The sequence below is a fragment of the Arvicanthis niloticus genome, chromosome 4, assembly GCF_011762505.2.
Source record: "Arvicanthis niloticus isolate mArvNil1 chromosome 4, mArvNil1.pat.X, whole genome shotgun sequence".
Classification (NCBI taxonomy): Eukaryota; Metazoa; Chordata; class Mammalia; order Rodentia; family Muridae; genus Arvicanthis; species Arvicanthis niloticus.
Window position 1 is genome coordinate 75065986 of NC_047661.1, and position 18893 is coordinate 75084878.

Below are 18893 nucleotides of genomic sequence, written 5' to 3' on the forward strand. Positions count from 1 at the left end.
TAGTTAACCCTGGAGCTAGGCTGACAGCTAACATGTTCTAATGATTTTCCTGTCTCTACCTCCCAACACTCTGAAGTTACTCATTGTTATATCCAGCTTGTTATGTAGGTGTTGTGAATTGGATCTTCATGGCAAGGGTTCTTACCTACATACAGCCCCTGTACTTTTTTAAAGATGTCAGTTCTTGGAGGTCTTCATGCTTAAAGGCTTATGTATCACTAATCCCGGTACTTGGGAGATAGAGGCAAGAGAAGCAGAATTAGAAGATCATCCTTGGCTACACAGGGAACTTGAAGGCCAGTCTGGGCTAGAGAACATGAGTCAATATATAAGAATATATGTGGTGCATACCCTGTAATCCCAACACCTGGGAGACAGAGACAGGAGGACCTCTGAGTTTGAGACCAGCCTGGTCTAAATGCCAAGTTCCAGGTTAGCCAAGGCTACATAGTAAGAACCTATCTCCAAAACCATGCTTTTAAACCTTAGGTAACATCAATACTCAGCAGCAGTGTGACAGACAGAAATGACCGGCCTAGCTGGGCATGGTAGTACAACACAGACTGTCCTAAGTAGAGCAGTGGTTCTCATCTTGCGGGTTATAACATCTTTGGTTGGTCAAATGACCTTTCATTAGAGTTGCCTAAGACCATCAGAAAGCACAGATATTTACATTATGATCACAATAGTAGCAAAATTATACTTACAAAGTAGCAACAAAAAATACTTTTATGGTTGAAGTCATCCCAACATGAAGAACTAACTATATTAAAAGGTTGCATTATTAAGTAGGTTGAGAACCAGGGCTCTAGAGGCTAGTTGAGAGGGCTGGAGAGATGGCTCAGTGGTTAAGAGCACTGACTGCTCTTCTAGAGGTCCTGAGTTCAATTCCTAACACCCATATGATGCTCTCTTCAGGTGTGTCTGAAGACAGCAACAGTGTACTCATGTTTACATTAAATAAATAAATCTTTAAAAAACAGAATAGAGGCTTGCTGAAACAAGATTATAAGCTTCAGGTTAGCCTAAGTTACATAGCTAGACCCTATTTCAAAATACAAAATCTATTGATTTAAGTGGCTATAAATGTTTTTAATCTCTGTTGTTATAATATTAAATTTATTCTTTCACAATTTTATATGCATATTTTATAATGTATTTTAATCATATTCTCCCCATTACCTTCTCTTATCCTATTTCTCCTCCCACCAAAACTCTTCTTCCAAGTAAGCTGTCTTCTTGCTTTCATATTTGTTTGTTTTGTAGCTTATTATGTTTTATTAAAGCTGCCTGGATAACTATAGATGGGACTTACTTACTTGAGTAAGGATAACCTACCAGTGGCTACACCACAAAGGAACATGACTCCCTTCTCCTAGCAATCATTAACTGCTTATAGCTAGCTCCTTGTGAGGCATGGGGAGGGATCTTATGAGCTCCTCCCCTTAAATGGTTTATATGCAGATTCAAATGAACATTATTATTCTATATGTGTATTTCTCAAATAATGTTTCTTAACATAAGCCAGGCATATATATCATATGATTCCACTTCTATAAAATTGAAAAAAAATTGTGTTTGAGGTTGTATATTTAGGTAGTAAAAATATAAAGAAAATCAAAGAATTCATATAGTTGTTATACTAGTGGCTGCCTTTGTGGGAAGAAGAAGGGTAGACAAACTTAATTATTAGAACTCTTAAGATAGGGGCTGGAAAGATGGCTCAGTGGTCAAGACCATTGGCTGCTCTTCCAGAGGAACTTGGTTCAATTCCCAACACCTACATGGCAGCTCACGACTATCTGTAGCTCTAGTTTCAGAGGATCTGACAACTTTACATACATGCAGGGAAAACTCCAATGCCCATAAAATTTTTAAAAACATTTAAATTATAAAAAAATTAAATATATTCATTTCTTGCGGAAATCAAGAACCTGTTTATAGTAAGAATTTTGATATAAATATTCTCATAAATAATGAGTGCTTTAATTGAGTTGCTGGCATACTTAAAACCTCAGGTTCATAGAATATTTTCATGTATTAAGATTTCTAGAAGAGAAGTGAAGCTCTTAGTACTTTTAACTTGATAATTTTTAAAATATTTTGCAATTATTTGTTTGTGTAAATCGTGTATGTATATATGTGCCCATGAGTTTATGAGCACGCTACAGTGTACATATGGAAGCCAGAGACAAACTTAGGGAAGTTGTTTCTCTTACTCTCTGATGATGGTTTTTTTCTATTTTCTATTTATTTACTTACAGAGATAGAGAGCGAGAGAGAGAGAGAGAGAGAGAGAGAGAGAGCGCTTGAGAGACAGACAGACAGGGGTGGAGGGGCGAGGTGTGTGTTGTTGTCTCCTTCCACTATGTGGGCACCAAGGATGAAATTTTTTTTTTTTTTTTTTTTCGAGACAGGGTTTCTCTGTGTAGTCCTGGCTGTCCTGGAACTCACTCTGTAGACCAGGCTGGCCTCAAACTCAGAAATCCACCCGCCTTTGCCTCCCAAGTGCTGGGATTAAAGGCATGCGCCACCACTACCAGGCTCAGGGATGAAATCTTAAGTCAGCAGGCTTCTTGGCAACTACCTTTACCTGCTGAGCCATCTCACCACTCCTACCTGGTGACAGTTTTTTTGACCTTTTCAGAGTCTGGAGTGGTAGCTTACACCTGTAACCTCAGCACTTGGGAGGCTAAGGCAGGAAGATTATCCTAAATTCACGGTCAAGCTGGGCTGGCTACGTAGCAAGATCCTATCTCAGTTAACCAAAACTTTGAGCTAGGAATACAGCTTAGTTGACAGAGTGCCTTCTTAGTATGCAGGAAGCCCTTGGTTTGATCATAAGTACTGCAGTCCCGGGCTGGAGAGATGGCTCAGTGGTTGACCCAGCAACCACATGGTGGCTCACAACCATCTGTAATGGGATCCGATGCCCTCTTTGGTGTGTCTGAAGACAGCTACAGTGTACTCATATACATGAAATAAATAAAATAAATCTTTTTTTTGGGGGGGGGGGGGTTTCGAGACAGGGTTTCTCTGTATAGCTCTGGCTGTCCTGGAACTCACTCTGTAGACCAGGCTGGCCTCGAACTCAGAAATCCACCTGCCTCTGCCTCCCAAGTGCTGGGATTAAAGGCGTACGCCACAACCGCCCAGCAATAAAATAAATCTTAAAAAAAGATTTAAAAAAAAAAAAAAAGTACTGCAGTCCCAGCACTCAAGAAGTGGAGTAAGGAGGCTCAGAAGTTTAGGGTTATCTTGGTTTCCATGGGAGGTCTGAGGTCAACATAAGCTACATGAGAACCTGTCTCAAAAAAATTTTAATGAATTTTAAAAGATTGAAAATCTAATTTACAGTGAGCGGATGTAAAGTGAATGAGATGAATGAATAAATAAATAAATAAAATGAATTTTAAAAAAGGAAGTCTAATTTAATTTAGGTCACTACCTGGTTTTTCCTTTTAGTTTTCTGATTGTGCAGAATAAACTAACAGTAGTTATTGCTCATTGTGAATAGTGCCAGTATATTAAAAGGTCTCATTTGCCTTTATTTTGTGTGCATACTTTATACAGGCTATAAAAAAAGAACTTTGTCTTGTTCATTATTATATTCAGCTTTAAAACTCAAAGACATGAGTTAGAGATCAAAGTCTTATTTGGATAGTAGGAGAATAAAGCTTAAGGTGCTTCCTTAGAGCCTTTCCTGGTTCCTCCCAATTCTAAAATGCATACTGTTGTAAAATATATGATACCAAAATTAAGATAAAGCCATTTATCAACTTAAAATTGGATCTTTTGCTCTAACTGAGCCTATAAGCTGTGAACCTTTGTCTCCTTCATAGATTGATAAGCTTGAGAGTTTTTAAAACACTTTAATACCTTTCCTTTCTAGATCCTCAAGGCAGGGAACATTCTTTTTATGAGGATTGAAGCAAAATAATTATCTGGGAATTTATTGATGTAGTTTACATTACTCTGAGGTTAACAAATGAGCTTGCAAAAAACAAAACAGCAACACACAAACACATTTTTAGAGATTTATTTTTATGTGTATGAGTGTTTGTCTTCATGTACATATATTACCATATGTGTGCAGTACAGTACCTACAGAGGCCAGAAGAAGGCATTGGATCGCTGGAACTAGAGTTACAGGTGATTAGCTCCATGTGGGTGCTGGGAGTCAAACCTAGGTCTCTGGAAGAGCAACCAATGCTCCTAACTTCTGAGTCACATAAAAAGAGAGAACTGACTCCACAAAATTGATCTTTCACCCTACATGCATCATGCTATGAGTGCCTACACATGTACATCAAGTACATGCACAAAAAATAAATTTTTGCCGGGCGGTGGTGGCGCATGCCTTTAATCCCAGCACTTGGGAGGCAAAGGCAGGCGGATTTCAGAGTTCGAGGCCAGCCTGGTCTACAAAGTGAGTTCCAGGTCAACCAGGGCTACACAGAGAAACCCCGTCTCAAAAAAAACAAAAATAAATAAATAAATAAATAAATAAATTTTTAAAAACTTTTTAAAGAAAATATGTGACGTAATTGCGATGCTGAATGTTCAGAATAGAAAGAGGGGCAGTGGTTTTGCCCTGGAATTATTGCTGTTAAAATGATTTAGTTTCCTTTCCTGTTGCCATGATAAAATACCAACAGAAATAACTTAAAGAAGAAATAGTTTATTTGGTTCACAGTTCCAGGTTACAGTCCTTTCTGTCAAGGATACAGAGACTTGAAGCAGCTTGTCACATCACATCCAGTTAACAGCAGAGAAGAGTTAATGTATGCATTCTAGTGTCTGGCTCCCTCTATCTACCTGAAGTGTTCAGAACTTTCTTCCTAATAGTGCTGCTCATGGTGGATGGCTTTTCCCATGGGATTCTAGATTATATGAAGTAGACAGTTAAAACTAACCATTGGGGATGGAGGGATGGCTTAGCAGTTACAACACTTACTGCTTTCCGGGTATTTGAGTTCTGTTCTCAGCATCCTTATTGGGGAGCTGACTGCAGAGTTCAGTGACACAGACCTGTAGTCACAGCTGTCTGTATTTTCAGGTCCAGCCTATTTTACATAGTTGAATGCAGCCCAACCAGGAGTTACATAGCAGAACCCTCTATCAAGGTATTTTTTTTTTTTTTAAATCCTAGTTTAAAGTAGAGACTATTATTGAATACTCAATTACATTCTCAGCATTTTTTTCTTTTTTTAAATTCAACTTTATCATAAGCATTTTCTAAAATGTGGAGTGTGAGTTAAAAATACTTTTATTTTTAGTTTATGTATATGGGTGTTTGCATGCATATTACATTGTTTTGGTTTTTTTAAGATTTATTTATTTATTTTATGTAATGTAGCTGTCTTCAGACACACCAGAAGAGGGCGTCAGATCACATTGCAAATGGTTATAAGCCACCATGTAGTTGCTGGGAATTGAACCCAGGAACTCTAGGAAGAGCAGTCAGTGCTCTTAACCACTGAGCCATCTCTCTAGCCCAAAGCCAGGTATTCTTAACTGCTGAGCCATTTCTCCAGCCCTAGTTGGTTTGAGATTTTTTCAAGTGGTCTCACTGTCTTGGAAATCACCATGTAGCTCAGGGTAACCTCTTGTGTTTTGAGGTAGTTGTTTCTAAGACAGGGTCTCTTGTAGCTTAGGCTGGTCTTGATCTCTGTAGCTATGGATGACTTTGAACTCCGGATCCTCCTGTCTCCCCTTCTCCTGTGCTGGGGTTACAAATGAACAACATCACCATTCCCAGCTGAACAACTGGTTTTTAAAAATGCTTTAATTTTTTCTGTTTGTTTCCTTCCTTGTTTCCATTTGAAACCCTCAGCTGCCAACCCCAAGATACTTAACATTCACGATTGTTTTAAGGTGTGTCTTCCAGGATGTTTGACTAAGGAAGGGCACTTTGAATACTTGACTAATTGGAAATTCAGTATTGACTCTTTGTAATGAACTATTGCCCAAGCTTTTTATAAGAGCAAGATTATCATAAATATGTGTAATCTTTAACTAAAATGTTTCTCTTAGGAGTTTATTTAGAAATACATTGACAAAGATACTACCTTTTCATCTTTTTTTTTTTTCAGACAGGTTTTCATTTATACGAGGTTGGTCTCAGAGCCATAATGTAGATGACTTTAACTTTCCTCTGCCTTCCCATTGCTAGAATGACTCTAAACCCAACTTTGGTTTTGTTTTTGTTTTGTTTGCTTCTTGAACATTTGATAAGTACCCTACCAACTAAGCTACCTGTCTAGCCTTCCTTTTTTCTTTTTTTTTTTTGGTATATAAATAAATATATGTTAAATTAGAAAATTACCCATTAAACTGTTTATAATAGTCACCTGAAGGCAATTACTTTTTTTGAGGGGGAGGGGGTTCAAGACAGGGATTCTCTATGTAACCCAGGCTTATCTGATTGACCTGGAACTCACAAGTAGACCAGGCTGGCTTCAAACTTAAAGATCTATCTGCCTCTGCCTTCCAAGTACTGGGATTAAGGTTGTGGACCACCATGCCTGGTTTAGGCTTTTACTTTTTAAATTACATATTTTCATGTGGGCTTTTTCCTTTTAGAAGATTGCCTACTTTAGAGTGTAGAAATTGCCAATTTTTATAATCAGTACAAAATAAAATTATTATCCAAAGATCTCAATCTAACCAGGTATTGTGTCACATGCCTGTAATGTCAACACTCAGGAGGCAGAGTTAGCAGAATAACTGTCCCTTGCAACCAGCACTGAGGTAGTGTGAGGTTCTTCTCTTTCTTACAAGCCCCAAAATGTTTTATTTTCTCTTCTTCATATATGTAGCTTCTGGTAATGTATTTTAGTGATTCAATGGTGACCTTTGTTTGTAGTAGGTAGTTCTTCCTGCTCAGGCATACCAAAGCATTGACCCTTTAAAGCCTTTAAGTATGAGTAGTTTGAGATTTCACCAAACTTACATGAAGAGAAAAGAAATTTACAATGTGTTCTCTTCTAAGATTTTATCCTTGAAAATGGTGTGGTGCACTCTGTATGTCACATGTGGTCTTCATAGATGGGACATATGCGTACCTCTTTTCATCTTTTCTAAATTAATGTTATAGTTCCACAGGTACTTTTTAATTTTTAAGCTATGTTTTTATACTTTTTTCTATTGCCTATTAATAAAAGGTTTACTGACTCATTTGGAGAGTTCATATGTTTTGAGATGCTCTGATGGGAAAGAGTAATATTTAAAGAGTTCCTAGGAACCTGGACTATAACGTGGTTGATAGAGCCCTTGCTTAGTGTTCATTACCAAGATATAGTGGTATAGACCTATAACCCAACATTCCAGAGATAGAAGTAGTAGTAGGTTCCATTCAGAGTCATCCTCAACCATATAGTGAGTTCAAGGCTAACCTGCATAACTACAGGAGACACTGTGTACATTCTGGTTGCCACTATGTCCTTATTTACAGTGCTCCTCTTCTATAATTCTGTTGGCAATTTGAATTCTCCTTGAAACAGAAGTTACAAGTGGCAAGGAAGAAATGAAGAAGGAAAACTTCCCTCTAGTTATTCCAGCTATAATGTTTGCACACCTGTTGAGATTACATATGCTATGCCTGAATAAACTGTCTATTCTGAAGTTATAGTTTAACAATCTAATTGAGCAGGTAAATCTTATAAAAATCAAATATTAAGCTGAAAAAAATACTGTCTTCCTTCCTTTAAGAAGAATTAAGTGTGTGTTCCTGGAGTGGCCATGGCTTGGTCACTGGCCTTGGGTCAAAGATCAGACCCTCATGAAATACAGAGATGTCATGAATGTTTATGACCCAAGCTGAGGTGTGCCAAGCTAACATTTGTTTTTTTCCTACTTTTAGATGTTTAAGACAGCATCTCATGTAACCCAGACTGGCCTTCAATTCCTGATCTTCCCACCTCTTAAATGCATAAATTTATGATTGAAAGTTTGTGCTTTATGTTTCATCCCTACTACTACAGAAAAAAATAATACTTGAGTAGATAATATATGTATCTTATAAAGAATATTAATCTACTTTCCTTTTTTGAATCATGACTGGCTTCGTACTCACAGATATCCGCTTAAGTACTAGAATTAAAGGCATAGGTCACCATGCCTGGCAAAAATAGTCTATTATTAAGGTATAGTGAAAACAAACAAGTTAGTTGTAATGTGTTATAACAGAGGATAGGAAAGGAGTATGTATTTATTGGCACACATAAACATAATGTTCCTGGGTAAGGAACATTACCCAGATCGCAGAGTAGAAAGGGAAACAATGTTATAAAATGTTACACAGAAAATGTGATCTCTATACTCAGTCCTTAAGTACAAAAAGAAGTTGGAGAAGGAGCTCCAAATATTGGTTCTGTGTATACAGAAACATTTAGAGCACTTAACAAGATGGGGTTGGGGCTGGCGACATAGCTTAGTTTCTAGAGTACTTATGGATAATGCATGAACCGCTTAGATTTAATCCCCAGCCACATGGACACCAAGCATGGTGATGTGCTTGAAATCCCAACAGTCTTGGGCAGAGATTGGAGGATCAGAAGTTCAAGGTTATCCTCAGTTAAATGCTGAATTCCAGGACAACATAGCCTATTAGAGAACTTAGTAAAAAGTGGGGTGGGAGCCAGGTGTTGGTGCCGCACTCCATTAATCCCAGCACTTAGGAGGCAGAGGCAGGCAGATTTCTCTGAGACCACCATACCAGGTATGGTATATTGCATGCTGAATGCAAGCAATCATGGCACTAGTGAGGTGAAGGCAGGAGAATTGCCTTGAGTTCAAGGCTAACCTGATCTACAAAGTAAGTTCAAGGCTAGTCTTGTCTGCATAGCACTACACTTTCAGAGAAAAAAAAAAAAAGTCAGTTAATAAATATAAAGTTAAAAATATGTGATAAAAATATGGGGTTTAGAGAGATGGTAACAGTTAAGAGCACTGGCGTCTCTTCTGGAGGACCAGTTCAATTCGTAACATCCACATAGTAATTCACAACCATTCAATTCTGGGATTCCAACACCCTCTCCTGGCCTCTGGGCAGCAGGCATGCACACAGTCCACAGATATACATCCATGCAGGCAAAAGGCTCACACACATAAATAAATATAAGCAAAGAGCGCTTAGTATAGTTGGTGATAGCTAAAATATAATGATCCAGAAGAGAGAGACCTGAAAGCAGCTGGTCTCTTTCTCTCTTTCTATAGTTCAGTTGGTAAGAATGAAGCTCTGACTGGATCCTCAGGACTGCATAAACTGCATAAACCTAGTATGGTAGCACATGCCTTGGATGTGGAAGCAGGAAGACAGAGTTTCCTCATCATGCCCAGTATAGCTAAAAACTTTTAAGGTACATAGTTTGAGGTCAGCCTAGACTATATTAGACTCTATCTCAAAAATAACTAAATAAGTGCTAGAGAGATGGCTCACTTGTTGCTCTTGCAGGGGACTGAAGTTTGGTTCTCAGTACCCCTGTGGTAGTTCACAGTCATCCAAAACTCCAGTTCTAGCAAGTCTGACACCTTCTTCTGACCTCTCTAGGTACCGGGCACCTACATAGTACACATACATACAAACAAGCAAAACACTAATACACATAAGTGAACCTTCTTTTGTTTGTTTTTGTTTTTTGCAAATCAGGGTTTCCCTTGGTGTCCTGCAACTGGCTCTGTAGACTGGGCAGGCCTTGAACTCAAAGAGCCATCTGCCTCTGTCTCCTGAAAGCTGAGATTAAAGGAATCCGCCACAACTTTTTACATAAGCAAGTCTTTTTTTTTTTTTTTTTTTTTTTTTTTTGGTTTTTTGAGACAGGGTTTCTCTGTTTAGTCCTGGCTGTCCTGGAACTCACTCTGTAGACCAGGCTGGCCTCGAACTCAGAAATCCGCCTGTCTCTGCCTTCCAAGTGCTGAGATTAAAGGCGTGCGCCACAACCGCCCGGCTATAAGCAAGTCTTAAAAAAAAAAAAAAAGAGTAGGGGTCTGGAGAGATGGCTCAGCGATTAAGAGCATTGCCTGTTCTTCCAGAGGTCCTGAGTTCAATTCCCAGCAACCACATGGTGACTCACAACCATCTGTAATGGGATCTGATGCCCTCTTCTGGTGTGTCTGAAGACAACTACAGCATACTTAGCTGTAAATAAATAAGTCTTTTTTAAAAAAGTTAATAAAGTCTAAAGAAGAGACTAGCAGGGCTGGAGACATGGCTTAGTGGTTAAAAGCACTGACTGTTCTTCCAGAGGTCCTAAGTTCAATTCCCAGCACCCACATGGTGGCTCACAACCACCTGTTGTGTGAATCCAATGCCTTCTTCTAATGTGTCTGAAGACACGTACAGAACTTATATACATAAAATAAATAAATCTTTTTTTTTAAAGAGTGGTCTACAAAGTGAGTTCCAGGACAGTCAGGGCTACACAGAGAAACCCTGTCTTGAAAAGCCAAAAGAGAGACAGACAGACAGACAGCAAGCAGCTTCTTGGCTTGAATGCTGTAATAAGCCATTTAGACCCAATCCTAAAAGCTGGGTGAAGCATTGAAAGCTACTTAGTGTTTGGAGGCAGTGTCAGGAACTCAGGCAAGCCTCAAACTTGCTATAAACCTGAGGAATGACCTTGAATGCTGATCTTCATGCTTTCACTTCCCAAATGGCTGAGGTTGCTGTTATGTGCCACCCTGAACAGCTTTAAAAGTTTTAAAAATGAGGACCAGCAAGATAACTTAATAGGCAAAGGCCTGAATTTGACTCCCACCCACCCCTCTAGGTTCCCACATGGAGAAGAGAGGTAATTCTAGAGTTGTCCTCTTCACAGGCATTATTGCATGTTCATATATGCATATGTACACATACACACAGACACACACACATACATGGTTACTTTTTCTTTTACATTTACTTTGGGGTAAGAGGTACAATAGTCAGAGGACAACTTTTGGGAATTGAGTTTCCTTCCACCACATGGGTCATGGGGCTAGAATTCAAGTCATTTGGCCTCTTGCCAGCCTATTGAGCAGTTATGATAATTAATTAGGTCCTCCTATGTTAACCATAACTTCTCACTTAAAGCCTTCGTGATTATTTGCCTTTTATTTGGAAATTCAGAGCCTGACCCTACCCAGTTTGGATCTCAGGATTTCTCTTTAAAACTTTGAGTTAAATAAGCTCAGCACCAGGAGATGGAAATAAGATTAAGAGTTCAAAACTCGCCTCTGTTACCTAAAACCCATCTCAGTATACAGCAGCAGCAACAGACAACGCTGAGCTCTATCTCCATGAATATATATGAGATCTCTGGTATTTTTAGATGATAATGGCATTTTGAAGAATCGATAGAAGCTGGATTATTTTCTCCATTTAGAAAAACCTCTGTACAAGTTTGACTTACCTTTCCAACCCCCGGCTTAGGCCTTGTAGAGGTCTCTCCATGCTGTAACACCTATGTGACTTATGATTTGAAGAACTGTCATCCAAACTAAACTTTTGTCAGCTGTGTAAGCCTATCTTTTCTACTCTTTCAGTTCAGCTTTTATTTCAGTTTTCAGCTAGATTCTTGGCTCCTTTAAGTAGTGGCTGTCTTACATCTTTGTGTATCCCCTGAATCTCCTAGAGAAGATGAACTAACATGTAAGTACTTTCTGTAGTTTGTGCCCTATCCTCAACCCTTCCTCATGTAGTTCATTTTATTAAGCCCTCACAACAAATTATAAACATAGATAGCAGTGTCCCCTTTTTATAAGTAAAGACATTGGACTTTAGAAAAGTTAAGTAACATACCCGGGCCTTTAACTTATCAGTGGGTTTCTCTGGTGTCTGCATCAGAATCATTTTCTTAGCTAGAGATGCACACAGCCCCAAGTTCAGTATAGTGTGTACACACACACGCACACGCACACATGGACAGGGAAAGTTTGCAAATGATATATACCTAGATATCTAGGAAGAGCCACAACAAGTTGAAATAGCTTATGCTTTAATTTCTACCTGAGGTGTGCACTGCTCTGCAATTTAGAGCATCTTAGGATTCTCACCAAACCAAGGCTCCTGCCAGGGAAATGGCTTTGTGTGTGATCCCCAAGACTCGCCTGGTAGAAGGAGAGAACCAGCTCCTGAAGTTGTCCTCTGACCTTTGCATGTCCCTACCTCAACCCATAGATAGAAAAATGCAAGAAAAATTTTTGTTTCAAACCACAACTCTTCTCACTTGAACTCAAAAATCTGGCATGTCAATTGTCAACTAATATCAAGTTATAGAAATTCACTAGATAACTCAAAAATCAGATAGAAAATAGTATTTTGGGTATTTAGATTAAGGCAATTAGAACCAGTGAAATGATTCAGCAAGGAAAGGCACTTGCTGCCAAGCCTAATGACCTGAGCTCAGTCCCCAGAGTCTACACAGTGGAAGACAAGAACTAACTCCCAAATTGTCCTCTGACCTCCCTAGGCATGCCATGGCACTTATATAGAAAAACAACAACAAAATAAAAAAATAAAAATTAGATTGCAGTAACTAATGAAATATTCTATTGGGTGAGAGATGGGGCCCAGTAGTAGAACACTTCCTAGTACATTCAAGGCTCATGTTCAGCCCCAAGCACTGCTAGAACAACACAACACACCCTCATCTCTGTTCCTTGCTTTGAGTTCATGTAGTGTGATGTGAAATAATCACAAAAATATCTCAGCTTATTTTTCAGGCTCTGGGCAGAAGTCAGTATTCCTTTCAGAACATTTTTTGTTTTCTTCCCCCTCTCCTAGGGCTACACATCTTTCTGGAATGATTGCATATCGTCTGGGCTGCGAGGAGGCATTCTGATAGAGCTGGCCATGCGGGGTCGAATCTATCTGGAACCTCCCACCATGCGTAAGAAGCGACTCCTAGACAGAAAGGTACAATATCCTATGAATTATAGAAAGTCAAATACCAACAGTACATTTTGAAAAAATAATAATATTTGAGGGCTGAAGAGATGGTTCAGCAGTTAAAAGCATTGTTGTTCTTGCAGAGGATCCAGATTTGATTCCCAGCACCCACATGGTGGCTAACAACTGTTTGTAACTCCAGTCCCAGGGATCTGAATCTTCTCAGGCATTGCACACATGTAATGCACAGAGTACATACATATAAGCAAAACATATAAAAAAATTAGAGTGCTAGACAAGGTAAACACTGACTCACCTGTCCCATCCTCTACTTGGTTTAATTACCTTACAGAGTCATAGAAGTTCAAGGGCAGCCTGGTCTACAGAGCGAGTTCCAGGACAGCCAAGGCTATACAGAGAAACCCTGCCTCGGGGAGAAAAAAGTCATAGAAGCTTGGTTTTTTGATTTGTTTTTTAACACAGAAAAGTCAGTCACATTTGAAATGCTGTTGATTATGTTTCCCTCTGTTTGTATGAAATAAGATATTGTATAGGTAGAGGAAATCATGAGCTAGGCCTGTCTTAGTCATCCCAAGGTATTCTCAGATAACCATTCAGATGTGCTACATTTACTGAAAATCCCTGAAACGGAGGACCTGTCTCTTAGATACACTTTGGCTTAGTCATTTTTTTCTATTTACAATGTTTGTCATTCCAAGAATTCTGCTGAAATTTATTGTTAGATAGAACATTTTTGAAGTCTTTTTTTTTTTTTTAAAGAACATACAATATTTGGCACTTTTTCTCCCTTTAGTTTTTGGGACGGGCTTTCTCTATGAAGCCCTGGCTGTCCTGGAACTCACTCTGTAGACCAGAATGGCCTCTGCCTCTCAAGTGCTGGGATTAAAGGTGTTCACCACCATCGCCTGGTTTGGCACTCCTAGAAGGCTCTCAGTATGTAACTGTCCTGGAATTCACTATGCAGACCAAGCTAGTCCTAACTCTCAGAGATCTACTTGTCTCTGTCTCCCACGTCTGGGACTAAAGGCATGTGTCACTGCCCAGTGCATTTGGCACCTTCTCACCACGTCCCTACTTGACATTTGTGGTCTTTTTCAGTTTGTTTTTTTCTCTGACTGTATCCTGTTTCCTTTACTTCTCCATTCCCTGATATCTAAGTATCAGTTTGTATCCTGTTGGGTGATTTTTCTAGCCTTTTCAACTTTATGTTACTTCCAGGAAATTCATTTCTAAATGTGTAGACATTTTTTACCTTTAGCTTCCAGGAACATATTAACTATTGACTACACATACAACTAAAACTGAGCTATCTTACATCAGTCAAAAGCCAGGCTTGACAATGTTCCCCTAAATTAACTTCCTTTACTGACCTTCCTGCTTTTATTACTGGTTTCACAAGGTGGTTTTTCAAACTTGGGAAGATACTATGGAATCTTTTGTCCATTTAATTCACAGCATTTGCAACTAGGTCCCACTTCAAATGTAACGTTGTCTTCCTACTACAAAGTCAGACTACACTAAGATCTTCCATAACATGGGCAGTATATTCTGCTTCCTCACACCTCCTAACCAGCATTGTGGGTATTGTACGTGGAAGGACCTTCTAATGACTGAAGCAGTGTACTCTGTTTCTTTCTTTAAGGTCCTGCTAAAGTCAGACAGCCCAACAGGTGATGTTTTGCTGGACGAAACACTCAAACACATTAAAGCAACTGAACCAACAGAAACTGTGCAGACGTGGATTGAGCTACTCACTGGTGAGATGACTGAAAATAGCTTACAAGCCACATATTTGGTTTATCTTTGGCCTGTTCATAAGGTTAGAGGGAAGAGTATAGAAATGAAACATGCTAGGTAAGGTAGTGTGGTTAGCCAGCACCTAAGACTTCCAAACACTTCCACTTATCGTCCACAATTCTACTCTGCAAGGTTTTATGTTTTGTTTTCTGACAGGATCTCATGCCCAGGCTGGCCTTGGACTTGCTGTGTAGCCAAGGATGACCCAGAAATCCTGACCCTCATCTCCATACCTCAAGTGCTGGGACAAGCATGTGCCACTACATTCGGCCCATGAGAGCTCTTAACAGTTTTATTTTGTTGGGCTTTTTGAGACGTTTCACTGTGTAAACTGAAGTGACCTAGGACTCCCAATCCTTCTGCCTCTGTCTCCCTAGTACTGAAATTGCAGGTAGACAGCACCATATCCAGGTTAACAGTGTTCTTCACTAGGACTTTATTTTGTTGTTTGTTTGAGACAGGTCTCACCATGTAGCAGTGGCTACATGTGGGGCTACATGTGGGCCCTGAATGCAGAGATCTGCCTGTTTCTGCCTCCCAAGTGCTAGGATTAAAGGTGTGTGCCACCACATCCAGTCAAGGGACTGTTTACTCACTTACTTACTTACTTACTTACTTACTTACTTACTTACTTGTTTTTGTTGTGTTTTGTTTTTGAAGTAGCATCTCCTATGTCCCAGGCTGGCCTCAGACTTGCTGTATAGCCAAGGATGGTCTTATGTTCAAATCTTGTTGCCTTCACCTCCCAAGTGCCCTGGCTTATAGGCATGAACATCATCATCCTGCTTGATGTGGTGCTAAGGAGCTCACCAAGGACTTCATGCTAGCAAATCACTTGACCATGTGCATTTCGTTTCCAGACCTTCCCAAGAAACATTGTTTTATTTTGCATTGTACATGTGTGTACTGACGTGTAGTAATGTACATGCAGAGATCAGACGACAACTTTGTAGAGTTGGTTCTCTCCTTCTACCTTTATGTGGTCTCCCAGTATTAAATCATTAGACTTTATGGTGAAGTTTTTGCCTGCCAGACTATTTCACCAGCCCTTCCTTTTTTAAAACTTTTTTTTTTTTTTTTGGTTTTTCAGGACAGGGTTTCTCTGTGTAGTCCTGGCTGTCCTGGAACTCACTCTGTAGACCAGGCTGGCCTCAAACTCAGAAATCTGCCTGCCTCTGCCTCCCAAGTGCTGGGATTAAAGATGTGCACCACCACTGCCTGGCAAAACAATCTTTTATTATAGCTTTTAAACTTTTTTTTTTTTTTTTTAAATCTTTTATTAGCCAGGAGTGGTGGTAATCCTAGCACTTCTTGTAAGGCTGAAGCAGAACTACTGGTAGGCCAAGGCCAATCTGGACTATATTTGGAGACACTGTCTCAAAAACACACACACAAAAAAAAAACTAAAATAAAAATTGTAGACTAGGCTGGGCGGTGGTGGCGCACGCCTTTAATCCCAGCACTTGGGAGGCAGAGGCAGGCGGATTTCTAAGTTTGAGGCCAGCCTGGTCTACAGAGTGAGTTCCAGGACAGCCAGGACTACAAAGAGAAACCCTGTCTCTAAAAAAAAAAAAAAACGAAAAAAAAAAAAATTGTAGACTAGAGAGTTGGTTCTGTCGTGATTAAGAATAAGTACTGCAGCCAGGCAGTGGTGGTGCAAGCCTTTAATCCCAGCACTTGGGAGGCAGAAGGAGGTGGATTTCTGAGTTCAAGGACAGCCTGGTCTACAGAGTGAGTTCTGGGACAGCCAGGGCTACACAGAGAAACCCTGTCTTGAAAAAAACAAAACAAAACAAACAAACAAAAAAAAAATGCTGTTCTTGTAAAGGATTCAGATCCAGTACCTGAACCCATGTCTGGCAGTTTGTAACCCATGTAACTCTAGCTCCAAAAAAATCTGACTCTCTCTCTGGCCCATTTGGCAGTGCATGCACACACGTGCACACACACACAATTTTTTTTTATTTAAAAGAAAATTTTAAAATAAACCAAATATAGTAGCAAAGGCCTATAATCCCACCATGTAAGTGGCTAAGGCAGAGGACTGCCACACTTTCAAGGGCACCCTGGTGTTCAGTAAAATCCTAGCTCAGATAATACTAGTATTTATTGAGGTGATAACCAGGATATTGTCATAGGTACAACATCTTTGTCTTTTATCTCCTAGTATTAGCTATTTTTACTGCTAAAATAGTTCATGAATTTATGTACTACATTTGTTTTGATGGACTTGTGTTGATGGCTATTTGAATTATTCTACTTAGCTATTGGAACCAAGGCTTCTATAAACATTGCTGACCATTATTTTTAAAGTGTCTTACTATGTTGTTTATGCATATGTGTGCCCATCCCCAACCCCCACTACCATAGTGCACACATGGAGGTTTCGAGTCAACTTTGAGGAATTGGTTCTCATCTCTTACCATCTGCATCCAGGGCATTGAACTAAGGTAGTCAGGCTTGGTTGGCAAGTAAGTGCCTTTCCTATGGAGCCATCTCACTGTCCCTATTTGTGGACAACCTTGTGAGACTTTGTCTCAAAATAAAAAAATTAAGTGATGCCTGGTGTGGTGGTGCACTTTTAATCCCAGCATTCAAGAGGCAGGGGCAGGTGGATCTCTGGGAGTTTCAGGACAGCCAGGTCTACATAGAAAGACCCTTCTAAAGAGAAAGAGACAGAGGAGATAGGAGAGGAGGAGAGGGGAAGGGAAAAGGAAGAAAGGAGAAAAAAAAGAGAAGGGAAGGAAAGAAAAGAAAAAAGGGCTCTTGGCTGACAATTTGTCAGTCAGTGCTTTGACTTTTATTTTTCTGGCCTCCTTTTTCTGACTCCCAAATCAGCTGTTGATCTTACTGCAGCTGTAATATGAGAAATCATTTTTCTCAGGCCACCTTCCAAGATTGCCTCTTAGTACCCCTGGCATTAGATATGTTTCTCCACATGTATCCTATGTGGAGTCCATTGACCTCAAAATGTGTAGGCAAGTGTTTTTCATGATCCTGCCTTTTTTTTTTTTTAATGTTTTTTCTCTCCCTCTCTTCCTACCATCTCTCAGTCTTTGTATGTTTACAAATGTGTCAGTCCTGAGGGCATCCCACATTTCTCTGAGGCTCTCTTCAGACTACATAATCTTATTTTGGGTTGTAAAACAGGACTTCACGTAGCCTGGGATGGCCTCAGATTGACTTGGTAACAGCAGATAAACACTTGATTCTCCTGCTGGGTACCTGGGATTGCAGGCATTCATCTCAGTACCCAGCTCAAACTGTAGAACCTTTATTAATCTCAAAAACTGCTGATTCTTTGGCTAGCTCAGATTTGTTAACCTTTTAGGTAAAGTTTCTGTTTTGCTGTTTTTCTCTTAAATTCCATAATTTCTATGTGGTTATGTAGCTTCTGATATTTCTTTTCAATTTTTTCTAATTTTTATTTTAATTATGAGTTTGTGTCTGTGTGTGTGTGTGTGTGTGTGTGTGTGTGTGTGTGTGTGTGTGTGTGTATAGAAATATTTGGCCTGCAAAGGCTAAGAGTATGTAAGACCCCAGTATAGCTGTCCTTACAGGCAGTCATGAGCCACCTCACATGAGTGCTGGGACGCTAACTTGGATCCCTCTACAAGAGCAGTATGTGTTCTCAACTGCTAAAGCACCTCCCCGCCCCCGTCATTAAGTCACCTGGTTAGCATAAGCCACTTGTTAATCAAAGGTTTTGCCAAAGCACCTGTATTACTTTCCTTATTGCTGTGACCAAATACATGACAAGAAGTAATTTAGAAGGGGAGAATTTATTTTGACTTTATTTTGGTTCAAATTTTGACAAGATCCTGTCCATCTTAGCAGGAAAGGCATAGCACTGGGAGTGGGAGGCAGCTGCTCACATTTGCCCACAGTCAGGAAGCAGAGAGGTGACTGCTGATATTCAAAAGGCTTTCCTTAGTCTCCTTTTACTCAGTCTTTTACATATCAGTGTCTAAAATGTCTTTCCTTCTCAGCTAACCCTCCTAGACATGGCCTTTACAGACATACCAAATGGCATGCCCTCTGGGCAATTCTTTTTTATTATTATATTTTTATTTCATAGATAATGTGTGGGGTATGCACAAGCATGTGCCACAGTAGGTCTGGAGGTCAGAGGGCAACTCCTAGGAGCCAGTTTTCTTCCACCATTCAGGTCCAAGCTCAAACTCAGATTGTTGAGCTTGGTAGC

General features: G+C 39.7%; 1 protein-coding gene across 1 annotated transcript in view; it reads left to right on the plus strand.

Moving 5' to 3' along the window:
• Positions 1-18893, plus strand: part of Golph3l (golgi phosphoprotein 3 like) — a 30606-nt gene that overhangs the window by 5829 nt on the left and 5884 nt on the right. Inside the window, exons 3-4 of the mRNA XM_034500991.2 lie at positions 12767-12898; positions 14535-14649. Coding sequence (XP_034356882.1) covers positions 12767-12898; positions 14535-14649 — 247 coding nt within the window. The remainder of the gene's footprint in view (positions 1-12766; positions 12899-14534; positions 14650-18893) is intronic.